Source organism: Ruditapes philippinarum, unplaced genomic scaffold (assembly GCF_026571515.1).
Source record: "Ruditapes philippinarum isolate M1 unplaced genomic scaffold, ASM2657151v2 ctg126_1_1_1_1, whole genome shotgun sequence".
In the NCBI taxonomy this organism is placed as follows: Eukaryota; Metazoa; Mollusca; class Bivalvia; order Venerida; family Veneridae; genus Ruditapes; species Ruditapes philippinarum.
The window spans coordinates 399,893-426,787 of NW_026858637.1; the positions used below are offsets into that span (position 1 = coordinate 399,893).

The window sequence follows — 26,895 nt, forward strand, 5'->3', positions numbered from 1 at the left end:
GTTGAATGACTGTCCGTCCGTTAGTCATTTGGTTTCCGAAGCATAACTTAAGTTCCATTTGGCCCACAATATTCAAACTTCATAGGATGATTGTCCATATTAAGTAGAAGAACCCTATTGTAGTATTGATCAACCTACAGCTGTAAAATTTTATAGGATGAACAGCCATGTCCAATACATGACCCCTATTGATTTTAGGGTCATAAGGTCAGGGTCACAACGAACTTAACACTTCAAATTGTGGTTTTTGGAGCATAACACAAGTTTCATTTGGCTTACAGTGTACAACTGTCAAACTTCATGGGATGACCACTTATATTGAGTACATTAATTATATGTCCTAAAAAATTTGCTTATATTATGTTATACCCCTGCAGGGACTGCGTTCAGGGCGAAGATAGGCGAAAACTTCGCCGTAAATATTTTCACTTCGCCCTATATGATCAGAAAAGCGAAATTCTAGTCGCCCTAAAATCTCTATGAAATGTCTGACATGTATATTTCTCCACTCGATAATACTTCCTGGAGGCAGATTTAATTGTGTAATCTGACGTAATTAGCACATGCGCTGAAGCGTTGAAAGCGACATTTGGAATTCACACTTGGAAATCTACATCGCTAAAAATAGGCTATTATAGCGCATTGATTATACATTAAATTTTCGGGTAAATTAAAGCTGTGTAAGATCCTGATATCATATGAATGCAGCAGATGATAAAAAGCTAGCTAATTGATAATAAAGTTACCTCAAACATATATTTGTGTCTTATTTACATTATCCACTGTAAGTTTTGTTTGATTTACAATATTCCCTAAACATTCTGTTTGATTTACAATTTCCTCTATATGTCCCGTTTGATTTACGATGTCCCATGTACATTTGCCGGTCCATTTAGATTCTTGTTATCATCATTACGTTTATGATAGTAATATTCATCATTAAAACTGATGTAAATTGATAATTATTTTGAATTAAAGAACTTTTCTTCTTAATTAATTGCATTTAAAAGAGTCAGAAACAGTTGAACCTAAAAAACGATAAAAAAATGTTGTGTTGATGTAATGTTGTGTTGATGTAAATCAAATGCTTAAATAAACTTTATTGAGCAACTAGTTCTTCATTAAATATCATCATAGCGATTTTCAAATACACATTTGTTTATTTTCCGTGCCATATACATGTATATTTTATATGCATGTACATATAAAAGTGTACCAGGGCTCTACAAACTTTTTTTCAATAGAGTTGTCCAGGACAAGTGACCTGGCAAAATAGAGTTGTCCCAAAATTGATCAGAGATGTCCTTGTCTCAAGTGTAAAAATTTCAACGATGTTTGTGTGCACTATATACAAGGAAAGAACAAAATCAATTTCTAATTTGCTTTTTATTTATAATAAAAATTAACATTTGCTTGCATGATTTATGTTCACTTTTACAGCCATATCACATTTTCTCTGTTTATCAAGAAAATGCTTAGCACAAATTTAGATATGTGTTAAGCTTTCCTTATATATTTCATTTCCTAACCTTACACTTAACTGTCGAATGAAGTGATGTCAACAAAACAGAAAAGTATATATATAAATCTCCTTCATCTTAAAAACAATAAAACTATCAGAACAAATATATACATAACCTTAAAACATTACTATTGAATAAATAATGTTAACAGAAGGGGAAATTAAATTTCCTTAATGTTGATAACTAGATAGATCAACTTACAGAACAGATATTTACATTTCCTTTAATTTTATTACTAACTAGAAAATGCTTTCAAGAACTTTTCTTTTATGAATAAAAATTTATAAAATAGACATTTACATTTCCTTAAATATTCAATAAATAATGTTTACATAACAGATATTTACATTTCCTTATTCTTAATTACAATGCATCAATGTATAATGGTAACAGAGCAGAGATATACATTTCACACATACACTTATATCTATATTGAATTGAACAGATTGATTGTACATATATTCATTCAATGTCATGTCTTGTAACAATGACTTTAAACATTGTCTTCATTGTTTGGTTAAGTAACCATGATGCCTGTGCCTGGTTATAAAGTCTTTCAGGGGTTTTATAGTTTTGTAACCAAGAATTTCTTTGAATGTCCATTCACATGTCTAGAGCCTTTGCCACAGGTCAACCAGTGGTTGATGGCTTTCTCAGAACAAAAGTCCTCTAGTGAAGGGCCATGCTGTTGAATAGTCATGAGCATTTGTAGAGTGTCCTGTTTCAAGCAATTTCTCAATTGTGTTTTCAACTGTTTCATGGCAGAGAAGCCACATTCACACTGTGCAGTGGTAGGGCTCACAATTAACATTATCTGTAAGAGTTTTTTCACGTTTGGAATGTTTTGTTTATTTAAGAGAATCTTGTAAACCTCACTTGGCTCCTGGCCTGTTTGATTCATCTCTCTCATGTAAACCTTCAAATCCATGTATTCATTCAATACTGATCTATGGGACTCTATGGGGAAAAGTTGGGGCATGTGACTGATCAGTTGTTCGACCTCTTTAGTTCCAAATCTCATCAAGTCTGTACGGTTCTGTGGGATAGCCTTATAATTCAAGGCAGCAAAGCATTTCAATGGATCTTCATTGAAATTTGAAAACCTGGAACAGAAACATTTGTTACTTCATTAATTTTTACATCTTGACATGTTTTACCACATATCATTTCATATTACTTCCTTTTTAACCAGGTTTTCAATTTTGAAAATCCTGGTTATTAGATTGGGGTATGGCGGGCGGATGGGCGGCTGGGCGGATGGGCGGGCGGGCGTCAAACGAAATTGTGTCCGCTCTGTAACTCTTCAACCCTTTGAAGAATTTTGATGAAACTTCAGACAAATGTTTACCACATCAAGATGACGTGCAGAACGCATGTTCCGCATGGCTGGCTCCAAGGTCAAGGTCACAGTGACATTAACATTGAAAATCCTGTCCGCTCTGTAACTCTTCAACCCTTTGAAGAATTTTGATGAAACTTCAGACAAATGTTTACCACATCAAGATGACGTGCAGAACGCATGTTCCGCATGGCTGGCGTCAAGGTCACAGTGACATTAACATTGAAAATCCTGTTTACATGATTTTAACTTGATTTGGCAGTCAAAGGTCATATCATCTTTGGAGGTAATTTAAAAAAGATATGATATATTATTTCATGTCTACTTTGTAACTTGTTTTTCATTATACAGAATTATCAATATAATTATAGTGAACAAATTCTTCTGTGCTGAACTCGTCCTACATTTCTCAACGGATTTTGTTCAAACTTTCACAGAAGCTTTGTCATCAAGCACCCTGGCACATATTGTCGGGGTTTTGTGATTGGATAGTTTTTGACCTAATTATGGCCCTTTGTTTTTTTCCTTATACATAATATTATAGTGAACACTTCTTCAGTGGCAATTCCTCCTACATTATTCATGTTTTACATTGCACATAGTTACATTGTTTGTTGCTTGTATTTGTATTTCAAATACAACATATTTATCTACAATGGTGATAATTGAAAACCTGGTTTCATGGCATTGCCATGTTTCTTGTTTTATATTGATCAACCTTATTATGTGATGTACTTTGATTTTTATAAAGTTGCTTAGTCAAGAATCGCTTAACTAATTCACTCACTAGGCAGTTAGAATTCAGATTTTGCGTCCCGAATCACTGCGCACCTTAACAAACTCACTGATCCGCCATAAATATTCACATCTCTATCTTTGTTTTTATACAATTGTAATTGGTATATTTTCGTAAACCTGGCATGTCTAATATAGAAAAAAATGAAACGTTTATATGCCCTTTTCTAACCATTCGTGCCTCTTTAAGCGGTAAATCTACGCGCATGCCGCAAGTAAATTGTTTATGGAACACAAAAGAGTAATTATTTTTGGTCAATCATGATATATCCAAATTCTCTCATTTTTGGGGAATTATTAAATTTTAAATTCAGAATAAAGACATGAAAGAACTATTTAGTTACTTTTGTAAGTGACTTACGCCGGTTTTAAGCGGAGGCCTTGTGGGACCATTGGCTGAATCTATCAAACGCTTTCTCATACATTTCGTGCTTTTTTGATTGGTCCTCCGTGTTACGGTGTATTATTTAACCCCAAGGTCAGTATACTAAGTTCAATTAAAAAAGTGTCCATTTACTGGCATATATTCATAAAACTTGTGTCAGTGGTGTGTCTTGCTATAGAACAACAGCCTTTTAAAAATCATATCCATACTACTGGCATGCGAGCAGTTCCCGTACAGAAGCAGTACCCGTATTTTTCATTTAAACGCTTGATTTTTTCTTGCATTCTTCAAAAATTCATTTTCAAATCAAGCAGATACATAAACGAGACAAATTCTAAGTGTCAGTTCGGCAGTACGTATATATAAAGTCTCATTTTAAATCACTTTCACCTGTGCGTCGTCAAAACGTGACCTTGTTTTCTCTGGGGGATTCCGTCCTTGCGCGCATGCGCAAAAATACTTACACGTGAGGCTTGTTAAAGGGTTTTCCACTAATACCACCTGTTTACAAATAAGTAGGCAATGTGATGTAAACTTGTTTAATTATCAGAATGTTGACCAATATTACTATATATAATAATTTTATGGCTTTGATGCGTAAAATATCATGCATACAAGCATGCTATTGCATGTGAATGCGTTGGGGTAACGGTACCGGGTAATTGATACCCGCGTTTAGTCTACGCTCTATTTCCTGAATTACATCTATTTATCTCTTAGATAATGGTCTGTTCAACAATTGTAAATGAAAAATAGGTCCGATATAATAAAATTGTATAATTATAATGGGTTAGATTTTATGTACGGGAACTACTTCTCTTCATACAAAATAATGGATAATTTCGGTACCCCATATGAGGCCTCATAACTAAGGGTTGTTCTATGTTTAGAACATGATGGAATTTCCATGATTTGTGTGACGAGCTGAATATTGCTGTGTAACATTCAAATTTTGGTGAGTGAGCGTAATAAAAAATAATGTTTAAGTAACTATGATTTTTGTACGGGAACTGCTCGCATGCCAGTAGTGTTTATGAACATTTTTAATGTTGTTTTCTGATTTCTTCTAACAAGGTAAGTAAACTATCAATCAAAATGTTTTCAAATTTCATTTAACAAGGTAAGAAAACTATGTTAATAAAATGTTAACTTTAACAAGGAACATAAACAGTTTATTTCATTATCTATGGACTTTCTATGCTTCACAATGTGGACACAGGAATGTACTGTGTCTCCTCACTACATGGACATTTGTACAGAGTGCAAGGTGCACCCAGTGATCACATTTATCACATTGAGCCCAGTTAACTATTTTAAGAAATGGCAAATCTTTTAGCTTTGGTGGTGAGATCTTTTTACAAACACAACATAATTCTTCGTCGTTTACATCAGATTCAATTTCAGAATCTTCTGAAAGGACCTGCCTCAGAGAATGATTTGTGTTTCGGACACCACTAGTTGAAGGGACTGGGTTGTGCATTGTTATTGAAATGTCCATATAATTGGACTTATCATTGGATTTATTTTGTTTGCTTTGTTTTGATGTTGTTGCTTCTTTAGTGTTAGTAGTTTTTGTTTTTTCATATTCAACCAATTCTTTATAATATTCATCTTCTGTTATTGCTTGCCCTCCTGCTTTAGGTTTTGTTTTTATAGCCTTTTTCATGCATTCACATTTTTCATTTTTTTCATCATTATTTGTTTGGTTTTCATACTTTTGTTTGAAAAATTCCTCTACAGCATGTTTTCCTTCTTTCAGTGCTTTTGCTTTTTGCAGTGGCTTATTTTCTCTAAAACTTTCACACGGAAGCAACTTTTGCATAGGTACTTTTTCTGGAGAAAGTGGAAATATTCCAGTTTTCTTGAAACCTGACAATATATTGATTGGAGTCATGGATTTCAAGTAAGCCTTACAAGCCAGCTGGCAGATTTCATATCGAGTGATAGTTTTACCCATGTGTTTATTCATATAGATTGCACATTCTGTGTAATAAAATGATTTTTGTGGGCCAAACATGCCAACATCTAGGGGCTGCAGTATATGTGATGTGTGTGCAGGGAGAACAAAAAGTATGATGTTCTGTTCTCTTGCCCATTTGACCAGTGGTTCATTAATGTGAGAGGCATGACCATCATACAGAACTAGTACAGGGTTCTCAACACTTAATTGACCTCTCACATGTGGAAGGAAATGGTCTTCAAGATATGTTCTGAAGATGACAGCATTTGACCATCCACTGTCTGACATTGAGTAACCTGTGCCTACTGTAGCTCCTTTCATCAAGTCAGGGTTATATCTTTTTCCTTTAAATACAAAATATGGTGGCAGAGAATTACCAGCTGCATTTGCACAGCCAATCAATGTAGTAGTTGTAGACCTTGGAGAAGTTATAGCTTGTGGTTTACTATTTGTAGGAGCAATTACATTAGGTGGTCTATGGTCTGGTTGTAACCCAGTCTCATCAATGTTATAAATGTTTTGTGGCTTTGTGTGTAGGTTATATTTATTAAAAATAGCAGCAAGGTTTTCATAATACTTCTTAACACATTCGGGTGTGGTGGACCTTGCACGGTTGCTGTCAAGTTTTGATGGTTTCAATGTACTTAATCTGTTACGCCATCTTTTAAGAAAGCCATATAGCCAATTGTTACTAAGTGGTTTATTGGTACTCTTTTTCCCCAGGTCAAATGCTAATTCACCAGCAGCATGCTGTAGCTGAGTATTACTATATCCATACCCAAGCTCAGCCATGGTCTCAACATGTTCAACAAGGGTCAGTTCCTCATCATCTCTAAAACAAGTTTCCTTTGTTTTCTTAAAATGAACAGGGTCAATGTAACCTTTAACTCTGTCTCTCAAAGTTTGTACTGGTATCCCAAACTGTAGAGCTGCTCTCTTAACAGCTACACCTTGATCTTTAACAGCCTTGTAAGCATTTAATAATGATTCTGCTGAATAGGCTCTGTATTTCTTCTGCCAATGTCTAGGAGAAGTCTGGAATTATGACAATTATTTTATGCTAAAACATGTTCAGATTAGGAATGATACTGCAGGAAAACCTAATAGAGTATCTGACCTATGCAATATAGTAACATTTGACCTAAATATTTGGATTCTAGAAGCCTTAATTTATATGCATAGTAATCGGATACGCACGCGATGCGCACGAGCGTATTTTCTGTAAGCACGAAATGTATGAGAAGGCACGAATGAATGAGAAATGGGCATACTTATTATAGTACCTTTTGTCAATATACTTGATAAGGTCATCTATGATATCATGGGTGAAAGTACTGGATGGCAGGTCACCAGAAAGTTTTACACCCTGTAGGCACCTTTCCTCCTCATTGAACTGGCTATTAAATGCCTGAAAAAAACGAATTTGTTGTTTTTAAATTAATCACAACAAAGCAGTTTTATGTGGTATACAGTTCTACACACAACAAAGCAGTTTTATGTGTTACATAGTATTACACACAACAAAGCAGATTTATGTGTTACATAGTATTACACACAACAAAGCAGTTTTATGTGTTACATAGTATTACACACAACAAAGCAGTTTTATGTGTTACATAGTATTACACACAACAAAGCAGATTTATGTGTTACACAGTTCTACACACAACAAAGCAGTTTTATGCATTATACAGTTCTTACTGTAATGACAAATTTTCTCAACAATTGCTGCCTAAGTAATACTAATAGGTTTAAAATGATTATGATGCCCGGTTTTATAAGAATTAAAGATAAAAAATTATAATTGAAAAATAAATACTTTTCTTTTTTCTTATCTTACCTGTAAGTTCTGGCCAGGTCTATGCTTTAGTTCCTCTAGCTTCAGTAAATGAATCTCTGTTTCTGGGTAGACTTCTGAGATAAGCAGGTTGGACTGTTGGAAGACTTTTGATAAACTAGAGGTGATGTCCAGGATATCCACCATTGAATGTAGTAGTGTCACAAATTTGATGGTTGTCATTCCCCGCAAATACCCATTAGCCCTTGCTGACTCTTCAGACGAGTTTCTCGCTGCAACATGCTCAAGATGGGCCACTATCGAAGCGTAGTTCTTTTTCAGTGCTGACAAAGCCCGTGTCCTACTAGCAAGCCATCTAACCTGAATAAAACAGAAAATATGATCATCATTATTCAAATAACATTTCGCAATTTACATGACATAAATACTTGTTTGTGCTTGCTTTTACCAACTTGTGCCACTGCTATAGAAGACACAAGTTGTAACATGTACCAAGAACAGTGTACCAAGAACATTTACTGTTAGTGACAGGTTTGATAAAATAATATTTTTAAGTGATATATTTATATCATAAGTAATTTGTTATACATGTGCTACATTTCTTCAATAATTTCTATCAAGGGGAAAGTATCATAAAAATAAGCAATGTTTCAAATTTACCTGTTTGATACCACTCATGTGCACCAATTCACTTCCAAGGAATTCTGCTACTTCTTTGACCTCTCGTCTTCGCTTAGGACTGAAGTGGTAAAACATGTATATTCCTTTTACAATGTCTTCAAACTTTCTCAAGTAAGAATCTGTTCGTACACTATCTAGAGCGGCCAGTTCAAGTTTATGGGCAACACAGTGCATAGGAAACACCCAAGGAGCATCTTTCAATATCATTGACATTGTCCCAGTTTTCAGTCCCTGCATAACACTAGCACCATCAAAGTTAGCGCACACCAGTGTAGGTTTTCCGTTCCCAGTATCTGTAAGATCTGAGAATTCTATTCCAAAGCGTGAAAGTCCAGAGTCAATTCCTTCTTTTACACCCTTGGCATCTGAAGATTTAAGCTTTTCCAGTGAAATGAATCTTGTTTTAACTTCTCCATCACTTAGGTACCTTAAATACACAATTTCTTGTTCCCTAAATGAAACATCTGTGCTGCCATCAGCTAGAATGGAGACATAAGGGCTATTTAGAATGTCATTGACAGCATCAAGTTGAATACACTCAGCTATAGAATAAGCAAATTCACGGGCTCTCACATCATTGTCATAATTGTCAGGAAGGTCTACACTATTTTTTTTCATAAGTGTGCACATCATTTTCATATCAGTGAAGGGTTTGTTGTGATAGGCTAGGGAGTAGGCACAATTGAAAACAAACTTCATACGTTGACATTCTTTTTCTCCCAATTTATGTAGAGCTTTCCCAATATCTGTGTTCCTAATTTCCGGAGCTTTTTTGGTGGGTACATCTAATGAAGACTTTTCCTCATCCCGAAGAAACTGATTTGCACAATTTTTGTGAGCAGTGCTTTTGTTATGAGAACGAATTGGTTCTAATCTAAAGTTTCTTGAGCCCTCAACAAATACACATGTTTGATTTAATTTAGTGGCGGCTTGCTTCGGATACTTTCTACAATATTTACAAAACATGAGGTTTTCATCCTTCTCATATTGAAGCCTGTCAAAATCATCAAGCCATGTTCCAATGAATTTTCTTTCTCTTGTTGCGTCATACTTTTTGTCTTTCTTAGAATAACTTTCTTGACACTGTTTTTTGTTTTTTTGACCATCATCTACATTAATGTCCTCATGTTTACGTTTTCTACTTTCAGTTTCACTTTGTTTTTCCGGATTTTTATCCTTGACCTTAAAAAAATTAAACAAGCTCATTGTAATACAACGCAGTCAACATACGTTAGCTAACAGGTCTGTACTGATAAAAAATTAATATTTAAGATCATTTAAATACGTAAAACATATTGTTAATTCCATTGGCAGTTTGACAATACCTGTGAAAAAGTTTGACAATTAACAGCATCATGATTTGTAGACAATTAGAGAGGCGACAGCAATGATATGTGAACAAAAGGTGTGAAATCAAATTAATAACTGTACTTACGGTCTTACTGTTTTTACTACTAACTCTGATTGCACTTAAATCAATCGATATGCAAATTAGAAGTCGAACAATTAATTCTGAAATTGACGGCCGATATCTTTAATCCGGGCGCTTCAATTAGTCACCTGCCGATACGCATTTACAACTTGCATTTTCATTGGTCAGCAAGTAAATAACGCGAGTCAAGGTTGGCTAAAATTGCCGATCGATTTTCCTTATTTACATACGAGGGCGGAGCGTACGGATTTATCGAGTGCCAGTTACAGACGCAGCATGTGCCCTTTGAATTGTTTATTGTGTGTGTAATGAAATAATTAGACACTTGTCCGAGATAAGCATCTGTAAAAATTAGACTTGTCCGGGACAAAGTTCCTGCATATTGTCAGTTGTCCGAAAGTGGTTTTAGACTTGTCCCGGACGTCGGACTATCGTATTTGTAGAGCCCTGTGTACATGTATATTTTGTGAAATAAAATTAGGCAAAAATCCAATGATATAACTAGATTTGATGATCACTTCTCCCTAAATTTCAAAACTTCTCCCTATTTTTCCTGAAGGGAGAAGTCACTTCTCCCTTAATTTTCAGTCCAAGGTAGTCCCTGCCCCTGACGTCTGTCCATCCATCCGTCGTAGCATTTTTACTTATAACAACTTGATGGTGGTGCTTTGGAAACAGCAACTGTATATATATATATAAAGGTTCTTCAGCTATAAAGGAGGATTGCTTTTTGAAGGCGATAATACTTTATTTTAATGTGTTTATGTATTAATTTCTTAGATTTATGTATACAGTAGAATCCCTCCTTAAGACCACCCCGGAATTAAGACCACCCCGCTATTAAGACCAATTTTTATAAGAACGGAATTTTCTGTTCTTTATGTCAATGGTTACATGATCCAGAATTAAGACCACCTCGCTTATCCACTTTTAAGACCACCAGATTAAGTCCCAATTCTTTATTTTGTTCTTTATTTGACCCCACTATTTTAAAGTCAACACCTACCTAGATCTTCAATAAAATGTTGTTATGTTGTTATTATCTGCTTAAAAGCTCTTAGGCATGACACTTCATTTCATAAGATGTCAAAAACACCTTATATTATTGGGATATTGTATGGAATAAGGTGAGAAAGTAAATTTTAGAGTGGTTTAATGTTCCTTTAAGCCAATGATTTTGCTATGAATTCATTTCTTATTTGATGGGTGTATTATGTACATCATATAATAATTGATATTGAAATCAGATCAAATAAAATTTGATATTAAATTTCTTCAGAAACATATTATCTTCCCATCAGATGTAACATTATAACAGACTTTATTGTATTATATAATGTTTGTTCATACAAAATGACTAAAATAGACCATGGTCATAAAGTGTGTAAGCAATAAGAATATTCACAATTAAGACCACCCCGCAATTAAGACCACTTTGGTCCAGTCCCGATGGTGGTCTTAATTGAGGGTTTTTACTGTACATTGTATTTCCTTCATAAATTGTACAATGAAAGATGGCTGTTTTACAGAAGTCAAAATTTTTTTTTTATTATTCATTCAAGACTAACACATTTCCGCTATATAATGCTCCGCCTAGCGGTGCTCTTGTCTATAACATTCACCATGGTCTGGTTGGTATCCCCATAGAAGAATATTTGACACCCTTCTTTCGAACATCACACCATGGCCATCCCTTATGTTATAAGTTTTTCACAGCAACTTCAGACCAATATAAATTCTCATTCTGTCCTAGGGCTGTATACCACTAGAACCACCTACACCCTGCAGTAGCCCTACTCCCTACCACAGTCAATGCCAAAGTCAAAAAAATTTCCAGCCACAAGGACTGGGATCTTTAGATTTATTGCCGGCCCTGATGATTTTTTCCCGGCCCAAACTCTGAAAGGTATATTTTTGTAGGGGTGGGGGAGGGATATTGCCATAATTATAAACAAAAATATTTAGCAAATATGAATTATCAGACTCAACTATAAGATACTATGAAAAAAATATACAGAAACATAATAAATAAAACATTAGCATAATTCACAAGAAAACGATACATCTTTCAAAGGTTTAATTTTGAAGATTGGAGAAAAAATATGTTTTGGTAAGGAAATTATCCAAGACAAGATGGTGGCTTACATTACTTAGCAAAAACTGGTTGTATCTTGCGGTGATTTTGGTTATCTGGGTCTGTGAATACAAGCAAAAATGAAAAAAAAAAGATTGATCTTGGAAGTTTTGCATATTTAGAAGGCCAAAAATTGTTTCAAACTGGCTGAAATTTTATTCGGACATGAGGACTGACTGTATCGAAATTTATCTCGGCCCTCCTGATTTTTAGTTGGCGAAGTCGGAGGACCGACAGACTTTCGCACAGACTGCTACCACAGAGCAGTTTAGTGCATCCATAGGTTGCATCGAACATGTCTCACACAACTTTTCCAGCCTGTTTTTAACTTTTTAGCTCAATAGTCACAAAGTGACATGGTGAGCTTTTGTGATCACTTTTCATCCGGCGTCTGTCCGTCTGGCATCCGTAAACTTTTACTTTAAACGACATCTCCTCATAAACCACTAAGCCAATTTCATCCAACTTCACAGAAATGGTCCATTGATGGTCACCTTTAAAAAAATTTCAAAGAATTTAATTTCATGCAGAACTCTGGTTACCATGGCAACCGAAAGAAAAAAATATCTTATTTTAAAAAAACCCAAACAGATAGAGCTTAGATATTTGGCATAAAATATTTTCTAGTGAGTTTCTATCAAGTTTGTTCAAATAAAAGCCCTAGGGTTAAAATTGGCCCCACCCCAGGGGGTCATTGCTTTTCCTAATATGTAACATAGTAAAAACTTAAAAAGTCTTCTTTTAAAAAATCGAAAGAGCTAGAGCTTAAATATTTGGCATGAAACATTGTTTGTTGAGTGTCTACCAAGTTTGTTCAAATAAAAGCCCTGGGATCAAAATTGACCCCGCCCCGACGGCACTGATTTTCCTTATATGTCTATAGTAAAAACTTAAAAAATCTTCTTTTAAATAAACCATAGAGCTATAGCTTAGATATTAAGCATGAAACATCTAGTGAGTGTCTACCAAGTTGGTTAAAAAAAAGCACCCAAGTTAAAATAAGCCCGCCCCAAGGGCCTTTATAAAATATGAATACGTCAAAGGAATGCGCAGGTCAAGACAGAATTTATTCATGGTTCTATGATTTTTGGCAGAGAATTATTATGCTTTGAAAATAATATGAAATTTTCAGTTTCCCTTCATTATCTCCCCAACGGTATTACACATTCAACTCAAACATGATATGGATATGTCAAAGGAATGCAGGTCAAGTTCGAATTTGGTCATGGTTCAATGATTTTTGGCAGAGTTATGCCCCTTTCACTTTGAAAATAATATGAAATTTTCAGTTTCCGTTCATTATCTCCCCAACAGTATTACACATTCAACTCAAATTTGACATATGAATATGTCAAAGGAATGCGCAGGCCAAGTTTGAATTTTGTCATGGTTTGATGATTTTTGGCAGAGTTATGCCCCTTTAACTTTGAAATAAAAGGAAATTTTCAGTTCCCATTCATTTTCCCCCAACAGTTGTACATATTCAACTCAAATTAAAGATATGGATATGTCATAAGAATGCATTGGTCTATTTCAAATTTGGTCATGGTTTGATGAAAGCTGACAGAGTTATCCCTCTTGAACTTTGAAAAAAAATCAGAAATTTTAAGTTTCTGTTCATTATCTCCCCAATGGTTGTACACAATCAACTCAAATTTGACATATAGATACATCTTAGAAATAAGCAGTTCAAGTTGGAATTTGGTCCTGGTTAAATGATTTTGAACAAAGTTATCGTTCTTGAATGATGGAAAAATTTTGATTTTTCAGTTTCAGCACTCATACTTTTGTGGAAATGTATGTAGCCATAATTTTAGCTACAAATATGCAATTTGCAATTTACAAAAGCTTAACACTGAATAGTTTCAGTGCCTTGAACTTTGTATAAAAATGGTGTGATAACATTGAATAGTTTTAAGGGCTTTGAACTTAAAATGAAAAAAAAAAATTTGCGCAAACAAATTTGGAACTAAATATTTTAACATCTGAAATTTTGGCTGCATGCGGGGGCATGACAACACATTTCTAGCTTTGTGAATAAATACTATGCCTTTGGCATATACATGTAGCATTACCTAATAAACCTCTTATGAATACTGTACCTAGGGTTAAAAATGCCCCCACCTTAGAGGTCATAAATATATTATCATCAGGATAATTGAAATAAAACATTTTTCAGACAAGTTTCTATTTAACCCTATTAAAAGATTTATTTTGATTATTCAAATGAATTTACATTTATTATAATTAGACTGCCTTTGTGGTGGTCTTGTTTATGAATGGATTTATTTCCGAATTCATTTTTGGGCAAAAGAGCACTTTATGTGACCTTGACTTTTGAATGCCCTAGCTTGACCTTCAAGATAAGTATGACATTTGAATTTTAAATAATTGTTACAAAATAAATGTTTAGTAGGAGTAGTCCTTACTATAATGTTCTTATACTCTGATGTGTTCAACTTTATAGATAAGAAAAACGTAGAGTGTGGTCCCAGCTAGTGGTGGTGGCTCTTGTTATTTCTTTAATATTCCTTTATTTTGATATAATTGTACATATAAATGATAAAAGTGTAATGGTCTCAAAGTTTCTTGCATGTAATGGTATCTTATTTGCATATATAATATTTTGCAGCATTACAGATTAGATTTGACCCATTCATTATAATAGTGTTTTACTTTTCAGGCTGGTTGAAAGATTTCTGATGGATGGATAGTATCCTTTAAGGTGTTACTTACTTTTGTTTATTTGATTTTATGCCAACTTAAGCACACTTTTGTTCATATCTGGGTATTTGATACCATCTATTAGTAATTAGATACTAACTCTCTAGTAATTACCAATTTCTCTGCAAGTGACAGATTACTAGTGTTACAAAATTTCTGAATCAGCAGTGAGAGACCGATATATAGTCCCAATGTAAGAGAGCAGTTGTATTTGTTGGAGGATTGAACCAACAAACCATTGGTTACAAATTTGATGCTTTCTCTACTGACTGAACAAGATTTGTTTACAATTAATCAATGGTTTAAAGTTTTAAACATAAATTTTGTATTGTTTTATATTATATCTAAATTTTGTGGATGGAACTTTTTTAAGGTGGAATAGAACCATTAAGATAAAGAACATTGAATCTTAAATCCACACATCAAGATACATTGTAGTAAAGGTTTGTTATAAATTTCAATGAATGATATCTTTTTTTCTAACTGTTAAGTTTAATTGATTTACAATATTTATCACTGTATTTGTTTGCCAATGTTATAAAATTTTGTGGAACATGTCTATAAGTTTATAGCAGTGATTCAAGTAGCTAAAGTTTAAGTTCTTGTCACTTTTAAATGTGAGTTCGGGATGTTGAACTGTGAAAAGCTATCAAGCTGCTTCTAGCTTAAATTCTACTAATGTTCCACCATTTGCAAGATATAATATGTTGAGGGACACTTTGGTTTTCCTTTATCTGTTTGGCAAAATAAAGCTTGAAAAGATCCATATTTTTTTAAATAGTGTTAGTGTTTCTTAAAGAAAATTTCATCTGTATGTGATTTTCATGTTCTTAACCAAAATATCAGTAAACCACAACAATTATCAACATTTGCTCTGACACTTTTCAACTATAAGACAGAAGTTGATGGACAGAAGGTTCTTGTTGGTATGTATATATTTTGTATTTGAATTGATATATTTAGTATCTGCATACTTGTTTTCTATGTTTCTTGGTTAACATGTTATATAGGTGGTCCCTCTGCTAATGGAGCATGCAGGGCCAAATATTGAATTTATCCTGAAATTAAATAGTTAACAGAGCTGGGAATTGTACCTACAGGTTGTAAACAAATGCGGCCATCTTGGAATGAAAAAGGTATATTTTTGTTTATAACAATACTCTTTTTGTTGGAAATGACTTAAGACCTGCAGACATTTTCACAAAAAAACTTACGATTTATCTTAAGTTTTTGACTTACGATAATCGTAAGTTAAATCTTAAGTCATTTTCACAAAGCCACTCGTAAGTTAAAATTTTATCTTAAGATAAAAACATCCCTAGCAACGTTCATTTGATATTGATGTACAGGCTCTATATTTGATTCTGATTTTAAAATCAAGTAATAAAGAGCTTGAAATAAGTATTGAACACAATCAAATTTCAATAAGAACAAAAAATGATTCAAACTGATATAATTTATATCTTGATTGAAGATAATTATATATATCTAAAAGATTCAGAAAGAAGGTCTACTATGTTATTAATAAATAAAAAGGTACCACTAGTACATGCTGGCAATGAACTCGAACTCACCACATGTACAAGTTATTAGTTTTCAATAATACTACAGTATAGTTCACATTTAAACTATTCATAACCCTCTCCATCGTGACGTCATCAAGTCATGACGTCACAAATGTTTATGTTGAAAAATAATTATACCTCAATTTGTGTAATTTATAGCATATTTTATCTACTGTTTGCTTAATATATATTTGTCCTCCCAACTTTTTGTTTGTTTTTATTCAGTTTAGGTAAGAGATACATGATATTTTACCCTTAAGAGAGAAAAAAAATACACTTACGAACGGGGAAGACCTATCGTAAAGTTACGACAGATTTTGCACTTAAGATTTTCTTAAGATTTTTTGTGAAAAGGAGATTTATCGTAAGATTTCTCTTACGATAAAAAATTGTCGGAAGATTTTTTGTGAAAATGTCTGCAGATATATAAACACGCTCCAAAATATTCCGCTTCATTCAGTATATGTTGCTAGCACAACTATTTTGTAAAACTTAAGTAATAGTGAACTTGCAACTCAAAGCAGACCAGAATTTTTATGAAGTTTTGTGGATATAATACAGCTGTATCCACTGTTTTAAGCTCAACTTTTTTCAAAGAACAAAAATAGAAGTATTGTTAAGAGTCATGTCAGCTTTGCCTTCCCTTGATTATAACTTTTTAACTTCTTGGTATATTGCCTTCATGCGTGGCCACAACCACCCTTGGGGCAAAAACTTCAAGTAGACTAGACTAAACTTGAACTTCATTCATAAATGACCTTGACCTTCAAGGTCAATACTTTTTTAGCTCAGCTGAGCTTGCTCAGGGTGAGCTTTTAGGATTGGTGAATGTCCGTCGTACGTCCATAATTGCTTGTGAACACTCTAGCGGTCGCATTTTTGCCTCAATCATCATCAAACTTGGTCAGGATGCTTATCTAGTTGAAAGCTCGGATGAGTTCGAACATGGGTCATCTCGGATGAAAAACTAGGTCACAAGTCAGCTAAAAATAGAAAAACCTTGTGAACACTCTAGAGGTCACATTTTTGACCCAATCATCATCAAACTTGGTCAGGATGTTTGTTTAGGTGATAGCTCGGATAAGTTCGAACATGGGTCATCTCGGATGAAAAAGTAGGTCACAGGAGCTATAAATAGAAAAACCTTGTGAACACTCTAGTGGTCATATTTTTGAACCAATCATCATCAAACTTGGTCAGAATGCTTGTCTAGTCAATTGCTTGGATGAGTTCGAACATGGGTCATCTCTGATGAAAAACTAGGTCACAGGAGCTAAAAATAGAAAAACCTTGTAAACACTCTAGTGGTCACATTTTTGACCCAATCATCATCAAACTTTGTCAGGATGCTTGTTTAGATAATAGCTCGGATGAGTTCGAATATGGGTCATCTCGGATGAAAAACTAGGTCACCGGAGCTATAAATAGAAAAACCTTGTTAACACTCTAGCGGTCACATTTTTGCATCAATCATCATCAAACTTGGTCAGGATGCTTATCTAGTTGATAGCTTGAATGAGTTTGAACATGGGTCATCTCGGATGAAAAAGTAGGTCACAGGAGCTATAAATAGAAAAACCTTGTGAACACTCTAGTGGTCACATTTTTGAACCAATCATCATCAAACTTGGTCAGAATGCTTGTCCAGTCAATTGCTTGAATGAGTTCGAACATGGGTCATCTCGGATGAAAAACTAGGTCACAGGAGCTAAAAATAGAAAAACCTTGTTAACACTCTAGTGGTCACAATTTTGACTCAATTTTTGTCATCAAACTTGGTCAGGAAACTTGTCTAGGTCATTGCTGGGAATAAATCGAACATGGGACATCTCGGATGAAAAACTAGGTCACAGGAGCTAAAAATAGAAAAATCTTGTTAACACTCTAGTGGCTACTGTTGTGATCCAAATATTCTGTTAATTGGTCTGAAAGTTTGTTTTGATGATTTCTAAGTCAAGATCGAACATGGGTCATCTTGGATGAAAAACTAGGTCACACCGCCCAAATATGGAAAAACCTTGTTAACATTCTAGTGGTCAAATTTTCGACTCAATTATCATCAAACTTGGTCAGGATGCTTGTCTAGGTAATTGCTTGGATGAGTTCGAAATCGCATGTGAAACTAGGTCACCGGAGCTAAAAATAGAAAAATTTTGTTAACACTAGTTGCTACTGTTTTGATCCAAGTGTCCTGGAAATTGGTCTGAAAGTTTGTTTTGATGATTTCTAGGTCAAGTTTGAATATGTGTCACCTGGGTAAAAAACTAGGTCGCACTGCTCAAATATGGATAATCCTTGTTAACACTGTAGTGGTCACATTTTTGACTCACCTGTCATGAGACTTGGTCAGAATGCTTGTCTAGGTAATTGTTTGGATGAGTTTGATAAGTCAGGTGAGCGATCTAGGGCCATCATGGCCCTCTTGTTTTAGCTCGACTATTCGATAATGCCCCGATCACATATTCACGGATAATGCCATGGAAGACCTACGGTCTAATCGTCCACAGATTACTATGGAAATATGAAATTCCGTAGTCCGCTACGGTTCCAGTACGGACACACAATGGTATGAGTACGGAGTCCGACGGATTTACCACCAAAAGCCCCCGGAGAGACACAGATTGTTAGGGACTTACACGGTTGGATACGGAGCGACACGAATCAGGACGGATGCACTACCGATACACTACGGTCTGCTACGCATATAAGCACAAGTTTGTACGAATAAGTACGGTCTGATACGGAAAAGAACGTATTGATACGGAGAAGAACGAATTGCCACGGATCTATACGGACCTAATACGTCCGTCCACAACCTCTTGCTTGCTCATTTTCAAAATGGCTCAAAAGAAAAGAACACCTAAAAAAACAATTGCAGAGTTCAATGATTTTGCCGGAGAGGATTCAGTCTAATCGCGTCCGACCCCCGAGACACACCAGGTCCATTTAAAGTGAATTTCTTGAAGGACGCTAGATCCTCAACAAGTTCGGCCATGAGAGCCTCATACTAAACATGAAGCGGTCTTCGTAAAGGCCCATTCTTAGTCCACCATCACGTCTGTCTTCTCTTACCCGATTAGATGTAGTAATCATTAATGAAAAATGTTGATCAATACTGCTTCTCTTTTAATTTTAAAATTTGCTGTTCATTTTACAATTACATTAATTATCTTGAATTTTTATGTTTTCAAAATATGTATAAAGCTTGTAAATTAATCTTATTTTCACTCAAGGGCCAGCGTCCGAGGCTTATGAGACACTTCGTTTTATGTACATATTTACTCCAATTTCACGATCCAATGTTTGTAAAATATGTAATATTAAATGTTATTCTATTACTTATGAATTGTAGTACGATATTAATATAAATTTACTTCTATGCATGTCATCAAGCAGCTCGACCACTGCCTCCGCATTCTGAGCCATTTCAATATAAAGTTGCAGCCAGTAAATGACAATTATCATTTATTAAATGTTCCCACAAATATGTCTGTTTTTAACTAGAAGGTAGTATTTATACCCTTGAAAAAGTGCATGATACCTAATTCATCCGTACTTAACAGTGGTGGGCCGTACCATTCCGTACCGTTTCGTGTTGCAATGCAATAAACCGTTTAAGACCGTGCTAACCCTTGCCTCGCCGTAGTACAACGTATTACGATCGTGGCTTTCCGTGACAATGCCGTATTAATCCGGAAATCCTTGACAAATTTGTGGACTACGAATCAGTACGAACTAGTACGGTTTTCGTACGTATCAGTACGGATTAATACGGACTAGTAGGGATACGCTACGGTTGATTTTTCCGTAGCAAATTTTTGTGCATGTTCAAAAATTGTCAAGGATCGCTACGGACATACAAGGACTACTACGATTGATTACGGTTACAATACGGAGAGCTACTGACCAGTACGGGATGCCGGAATTAATCCGTGGCTCTTCTGTGGGCGTATTCCGTGAATATGTGACCGGGGTATAAGAATAAGTAGAGCTATTGTAGTCACCCGAGCGTCGGCACTTATGTTAAAGTTTTTATAATACCTCAAATATTTTCAAAGTCCATTTACATATGGCTTTGAAACTTTGCACACTTGTTCACCATCATGACCCCAACCTGTAGACAGGAGGAGGTAACTGTATCAAGCATTTTGACAGAATTATGCCCCTTTTTCAACTTAGAATTTACGTTAAAGTTTTTGTAATACCTCTAATATTTTCAAAGTCCATTGACATATGGCTTTGAAACTTTTGCATCATGACCCTAACCTGTAGACAGGAGGAAGTAACTGTAAACTGTATCAAGCATTTTGACAGAATAATGCCCCTTTTTCAACTAAGAATTTTCATTAAAGTTTTTGTAATACCTCAAATATTTTCAAAGTCCTTTGACATTGAAACTTTGCACATTTGTTCACCATCATGACCCCAACCTGTAGACAGGAGGTAACTGTATCAAGCATTTTGACAGAATTATGCCCCTATTTAGCTCGATTTTTTTTTTTTTTGAAAAAAAAGTAGAGGTATTGCTATAGTCGCGGCGGCGTTGCCATTGCCGTCCGCAAACTTGTACCTGGATCATAACTTTTTTATTTCTTGGTGTGTTGTCTTCATACTTGGCCACAACAACCCTTGGGACAAGACCTTTCAGTAGACCACACTAACCTTGACCTTCATCCATAAATGACCTTGACCTTCAAGGTTAAAAGTCCAAATTTTGCTTGTTGTGCCCCCACGTTAGTGGCGGGCATTTAGATTTACCCTTGTCCGTCCGTCCGTCCGTCCTTCCGTCCGTCCGTCCGTTCACTTTTGTGTCGCACGTAACTCAAAAAGTATTTGACCTAGAGTCATGAAACTTTACAGGAATGTTGATCAGCATGTGTAGTTGTGCACCTGGGTATTTTGGTCTGGATATTTTTAGTCCTTTCAGAGTTATTGCCCTTGGCTTAGTAAAATTTTGTAATTTTCAACTTGTGTCGCATGTAACTCAAAAAGTATTTGACCTAGAGTCATGAAACTTTACAGAAATGTTGATCAGCATGTGTAGTTGTGCACCTGGGTATTTTCGTGTGCATATTTTTAGTATTTTTAGAGTTATTGTCCTTGACTTAGTAAAATTTGGCAATTTTCAACATGTGTCGCACATAACTCAAAAAGTATTTGACCTAGAGTCATGTAACTTTATAGGAATATTGATCAGCATGTGCAGTTGTGCACCAGGTATTTTCGTCTGGATTTATTTAGTATTTTTAGAGTTATTGCCCTTCACTTAGAAAATTTTTGCAATTTTCAATTGTGTCGCAAGTTTCTCAAAAAGGATTTGACATAGTCAATAAACCTTATAGGCAGGTTGCTCAGCATATTTTAGATTTGCACCTGGGGTTATTTCCCTTGACTTAGTAAAAAGATTGACAGAACAGTGTCGCGTCGGGGCACCCGTGTCCTATGGACACATTTCTAGTTCATGCTGATTTTGGCTGTAACTTTGTTATTTTTGAATGGATTGTCTTCAAACTTGAACATAATAATCTTCAAGGATATCCCTTAAAATAACCAGACAGGCCTTGACCTTCACTCATACATGACCTTGACTTTGAAGGTCAAATTATTGAAATTTTCATTTTTTTGGCTATTATTGGCTGTAACTTTGTTATTTTTGAATGTGTTGTAAAGTTGGATTCCAACTACAACAGGTTATATAATTATTATATAATATTGCATAATATTACTCAAGAAGTATAACATGTATAATCTTAAGGAATATTTTTCAAGAAATATTAAAGTCTTTAAACTTTAACTTAGATTTAAGTTTTTTTTAAAGTTTAATCATATTGAATATTGTATTGTTTTATAGACATTTCATTCTTATCATTCATTAGTTTAATGTTGATTATAGTTTGTAGAACTTATTGATACACTCATTAACAGTAACTTAGCTTGGCCTAAGACTCTTTATATACAACATATAGAGAATGGTTCTACTTTTAATTACACTGGCCTTTAAATTTAGTGAGATACAAGTTACTGATTTAGCATTTATATATGTTTGTAAATATGTTTAGTTGATATTAGTTTCTAGTTTTATTGTTTAGAATATTTTTGTAAAAGTTTATTACTTTATTATTTTTGTGATCATGGTCAATTGATACTGTTGCAAAATTTTCCATGAATCATAATCTATTTTTAGAATAGTTATGTAAAGAACTGATAAGCCTAGAGCATTTGTTAAGTAAATTCTGGTTGGCTGTAATTTGACCAATCAGATAAGTTGTTACATACAGTGCCACCTGTAGGTAGATGCTAGCTCCCTCTGGGATTCAGAAGTACATTTATACAAGCATCTTAGACAATTTTGTCATTCTGCTGCTAATTTTTGGAAAAGTAAGATCTCTAAAAGCTCTCTAAGGTTAATTAATTAATTTATTTTAGGCACTTTGGCATTTAAATGAACCTTAGAGATTATTTAAATTCACTGAAACATTTTTGATAAATTTGTAAGTAATTTAAGTAATTATTTTTGACAGAATTAATTAAGATTAATTAATATCTTTTCTTTGTTTTAAGTGGCAGCCATTTTGAATTATTAGATCTTTATTTTTTGTTGATACTGATTAAAACAGGGCTTGCCACTATTTAGATTTATAAGTTAAACAGCACAGAGTCATTAAGGTTATTTTTCATATTTTAGTAATTACAGTTTAAACAACTTTCAATTGTTTTAAATCTTTTATTCACTAGTTTATTTTGAGTATCATATTTTCTATTAAAGTACATTTTGTCAACTTGTTTAGTTTTAAGTAACTTTTAGTTTAGTGTAAATAAAAACTTAGTTCATTAAAAATTTGGTTGATTTAAATCTATTCAACATTTGTGTTTTATTTCCCTTTGCATTCAAAGGGTGGTGTCATCCTGACGATTAAATTTATCCCATTAAAAAGTACTCCTGAGCAAACTAAGAACATTAAAAAGGAAATATTAGGTAATAAGTAACTTAATTCTATATATAGAAAACATAAGGCTTTTAATTTTCAACACCAAAACAATGGTGCCAAGTGGGATAGAGGCCTGCTTCTATTTTTAGAAACCACTTATTGACATATTTTTTCATCACCACAACAAATGGATTGTCTTCAAACTTGAACATAATAATCTTCAAGGATAACCCTTAAAAATAACCAGACAGACATTGACCGTCACTCATTATTGACCTTGACTTTGAAATTCAAATTATTGAAATTTTCATTGTTTTGGTTGTAACTGGCTGTAACTTTGCTATTATTGAAGGGATCAACTTCATATTACAATAGAACATTCTTAAGGACAAGACCTTGTTGTTTATTGACTTGGGCTCTTTAATGACCTTGAAGGTTAAATTACTGAATTTTCTCAGATTTGTGCATTAAATGACCATATATATTTATTGGTGTGTATGTATACATCATCATCAACAACAAAGAACAATGAACAATAACAACAACAACATTGCGTGTGTCTATTTATAGAATGCATTGCTTGTGTCTATTTATAGAATGCATTGCGTGTGTCTATTTATAGAATGCATTGCGTTTGTCTATTTATAGAATGCATTGCGTGTGTCTATTTAAAGAATGCATTGCGTGTGTCTATTTATAGAATGCATTGCTTGTGTCTATTTATAGAATGCATTGCTTGTGTCTATTTATAGAATGCATTGTGTGTGTCTATTTATAGAATGCATTGCATGTGTCTTTTTATAGAATGCATTGCGTGTGTCTATTTATAGAATGCATTGCATGTGTCTATTTATAGAATGCATTGCTTGTGTCTATTTATAGAATGCATTGCGTGTGTCTATTTATAGAATGCATTGCGTGTGTCTATTTATAGAATGCATTGCGTGTGTCTATTTAAAGAATGCATTGCGTGTGTCTATTGATAGAATGCATTGCTTGTGTCTATTTATAGAATGCATTGCGTGTGTCTATTTATAGAATGCATTGCGTGTGTTTATTTATAGAATGCATTGCGTGTGTTTTTTTATAGAATGCATTGCTTGTGTCTATTTATAGAATGCATTGCATGTGTCTATTTATAGAATGCATTGCTTGTGTCTATTTATAGAATGCATTGCGTGTTTCTATTTATAGAATGCATTGCGTGTTTCTATTTATATATATATATAAATGAGTATATTTAGTGTTACCCTGTTCCGTCATTCCATCCTTTCATCATTCCGAAATTTCAGTTTCCGTTCATTATCTCCCCAACGATATTACACATTTAACTCAAACTTGACATATGGATATGTCATGAGAAAATACAGGTCAAGTTTGAATTTGGTCATGGTTCGGTGATTTTTGCCCATTTTACTTTGAAAATAATATGAAATTTTCAGTTTTCCGTTCATTATCTCCCCAACTGTATTGCACATTCAACTCAAATTTAAAATATGAATACGTCAAAGGAATGCCCCGGTCAAAACAGAAATTATTCATGGTTCTATGATTTTTGGCAGAGATATGCTTCTTTCACTATGAAAATAATATGAAATTTTCAGTTTTCGTTCATTATCTCCCCAACGGTATTAAACATTCAACTCAAATTTGACATATGGATACATCAAGGGATTGCGCAGGTCAAGACCGAATTTATTCATGGTTCTATGATTTTTGGCAGAGATTTGCCCCTTTCACTTTGAAAAAAAAGGAAATTTTCAGTTTCCGTTCATTATCACCCCAACAGTTGTACATATTTAACTCAAATTTTGTAACATATGGATATTGTTTGATGATAGCTGACAGAGATATCCCTCTCTAACTTTGAAAAAAATCAGAAATTTTAAGTTTCTGTTAATTTTCTCCCCAATGGTTGAACGCATTCAACTCAAATTTGACATATACATACATCTTAGGAATAAGCAGTTCAAGTTTGAATTTGGTTGTGATTCAATGATTTTGGTCAAAGTTATCTCTCTTGAATGTTGGAAAAATTTTGAATTTTTAGTTTCAGCACTCATACTTTTGTAGAAATGTATGTAGTCATTATTTTGGCTACAAATATGCAATATGCAATTTACAAAAGGTTATCACTGAATAGTTTCAGTACCTTGAACTTTGTATAAAAATTGTTTGTGTTTACATTGAATAGTTTAAAGGGCTTTAAACTTAAAATGAAAGCAAACAAATTAACTGAACTAAATATTGTAACATCTGAAAGTTGCATCCTTGGCATGACGACACATTTCTAGTTTATAAATGGGTTAACTTCATATTTAGAACAAACATCTTTTAGGTCAGAACTTTTATGTATATCAGTCTCAAATTGAACTTGAGTCATGAGTGACCTTGACCTTGAAGGTCAAAACATTTAATGTTCACTGATTATTGCTATAATTGGCTGTAACTTGGTTATCAATCAATGGATTGTCTTTATACAAAACAACAATTTGGACAAGGCCTTCTAATAGATAGAACTGACCTTGACCTCTATACACTGATAAGCCTATACACTTACCCTACCTAATATGGCTATCTGGCTATGGAGCAAAGGATTAAATGACCTTGACCATCAAGGTCAAATTGTTGATTTGGTTATTTATGTAGGAATTTGATTCATATGTGGACAAAACAAATGTGATCCAACGAACATGTTGAATAATTTAGATATGACTTTGACCTTTAAATGACCTTGACCACCAAATAATTGAATTCTGCTTATATTTTCTTAACTTGGTCATTTATTTATGGAAATGATTCATACTTGGAAAAAGCCAAGAAGTTTGACTAGACAGACCTATAAAAACAAGCAATTATCATAGTAGTGCATGCAATCCATAATGCCCCTACCAGTTAGAACCCCAGCAACATTCTGATGGGCCATTGGCCATTCAATTATACCATTGAATGAATGAATGATGACATGAATGAACTTAAAGTTTGTCTATATCATAGAAGTGTGTTAAGTTTCCCTGCCAAGTAAGGAAATTATGTTTATACAAAAGATAATCAAAAGGGTCAATTTTCTCAGGATGAATAAGTATAACAAATGTTTCAACTTTTCTCTATTTTAAGTAAATTTGTTGGGATCAATCTTTAAAACTGATCTCTGGAAACTGTTTTTATGAACAGACAAAAGATCACAATTTTCTATGTATTGTAACAAAGATGAAAATTAAAAATAAAATAAACTGTAGGTGTTGATAATTAATTTTATTTTGAATTTGAAGTAAATCCATGAAGAAATAAGAAGATTAAACAATTAATAAGAAAAATCCAAAGTTTAAGGAGGAGATAATTCTGGAAATATGGATTCTAGATTTATAAACCTTGTCATATAATTATGATGTGGGAGTTTGAAGTAAATCCTATAAGGAATGAAAAAGTCGCAGTAAAAAATACAATTTCTCGAAAAAGTTCAAGGAGGGCATAATTCAGAAAATAGTCTTGCTATGTATCTGCTTCAACATCATATGTATGTTTCTTATTATCACTCAACATAATTATGTGAGAAGGTTTAATACTCTAGCAAGACTATTTTTATCCCCCGCCGAAAAGGCGGCAGGGGATATAGAAATAGTCTCCGTC

The 26,895-nt window shown here is 34.0% G+C and overlaps 2 protein-coding genes across 3 annotated transcripts in view; one reads left to right on the forward strand and one right to left on the reverse strand.

Moving 5' to 3' along the window:
* The window catches only part of LOC132753798 (rab-like protein 2A), a 95,878-nt gene that overhangs the window by 20,065 nt on the left and 48,918 nt on the right, over positions 1-26,895 (forward strand). For both annotated transcript variants that reach the window (XM_060744323.1, XM_060744324.1), the window contains exons 2-3: positions 14,731-14,760; positions 15,618-15,697. In XM_060744323.1, coding sequence (XP_060600306.1) covers positions 14,731-14,760; positions 15,618-15,697 — 110 coding nt within the window. The remainder of the gene's footprint in view (positions 1-14,730; positions 14,761-15,617; positions 15,698-26,895) is intronic.
* LOC132753793 (zinc finger protein 862-like) lies at positions 1,016-10,014 on the reverse strand. Its single transcript, XM_060744313.1, has 5 exons — positions 9,917-10,014; positions 8,461-9,663; positions 7,843-8,160; positions 7,286-7,410; positions 1,016-2,626 (listed from the first exon to the last, which is right to left on the reverse strand). The coding sequence occupies exons 2-5, from the start codon at positions 9,445-9,447 to the stop codon at positions 2,089-2,091; spliced, it is 1,968 nt and encodes a 655-aa protein (XP_060600296.1). The 5' UTR covers positions 9,448-9,663; positions 9,917-10,014; the 3' UTR covers positions 1,016-2,088.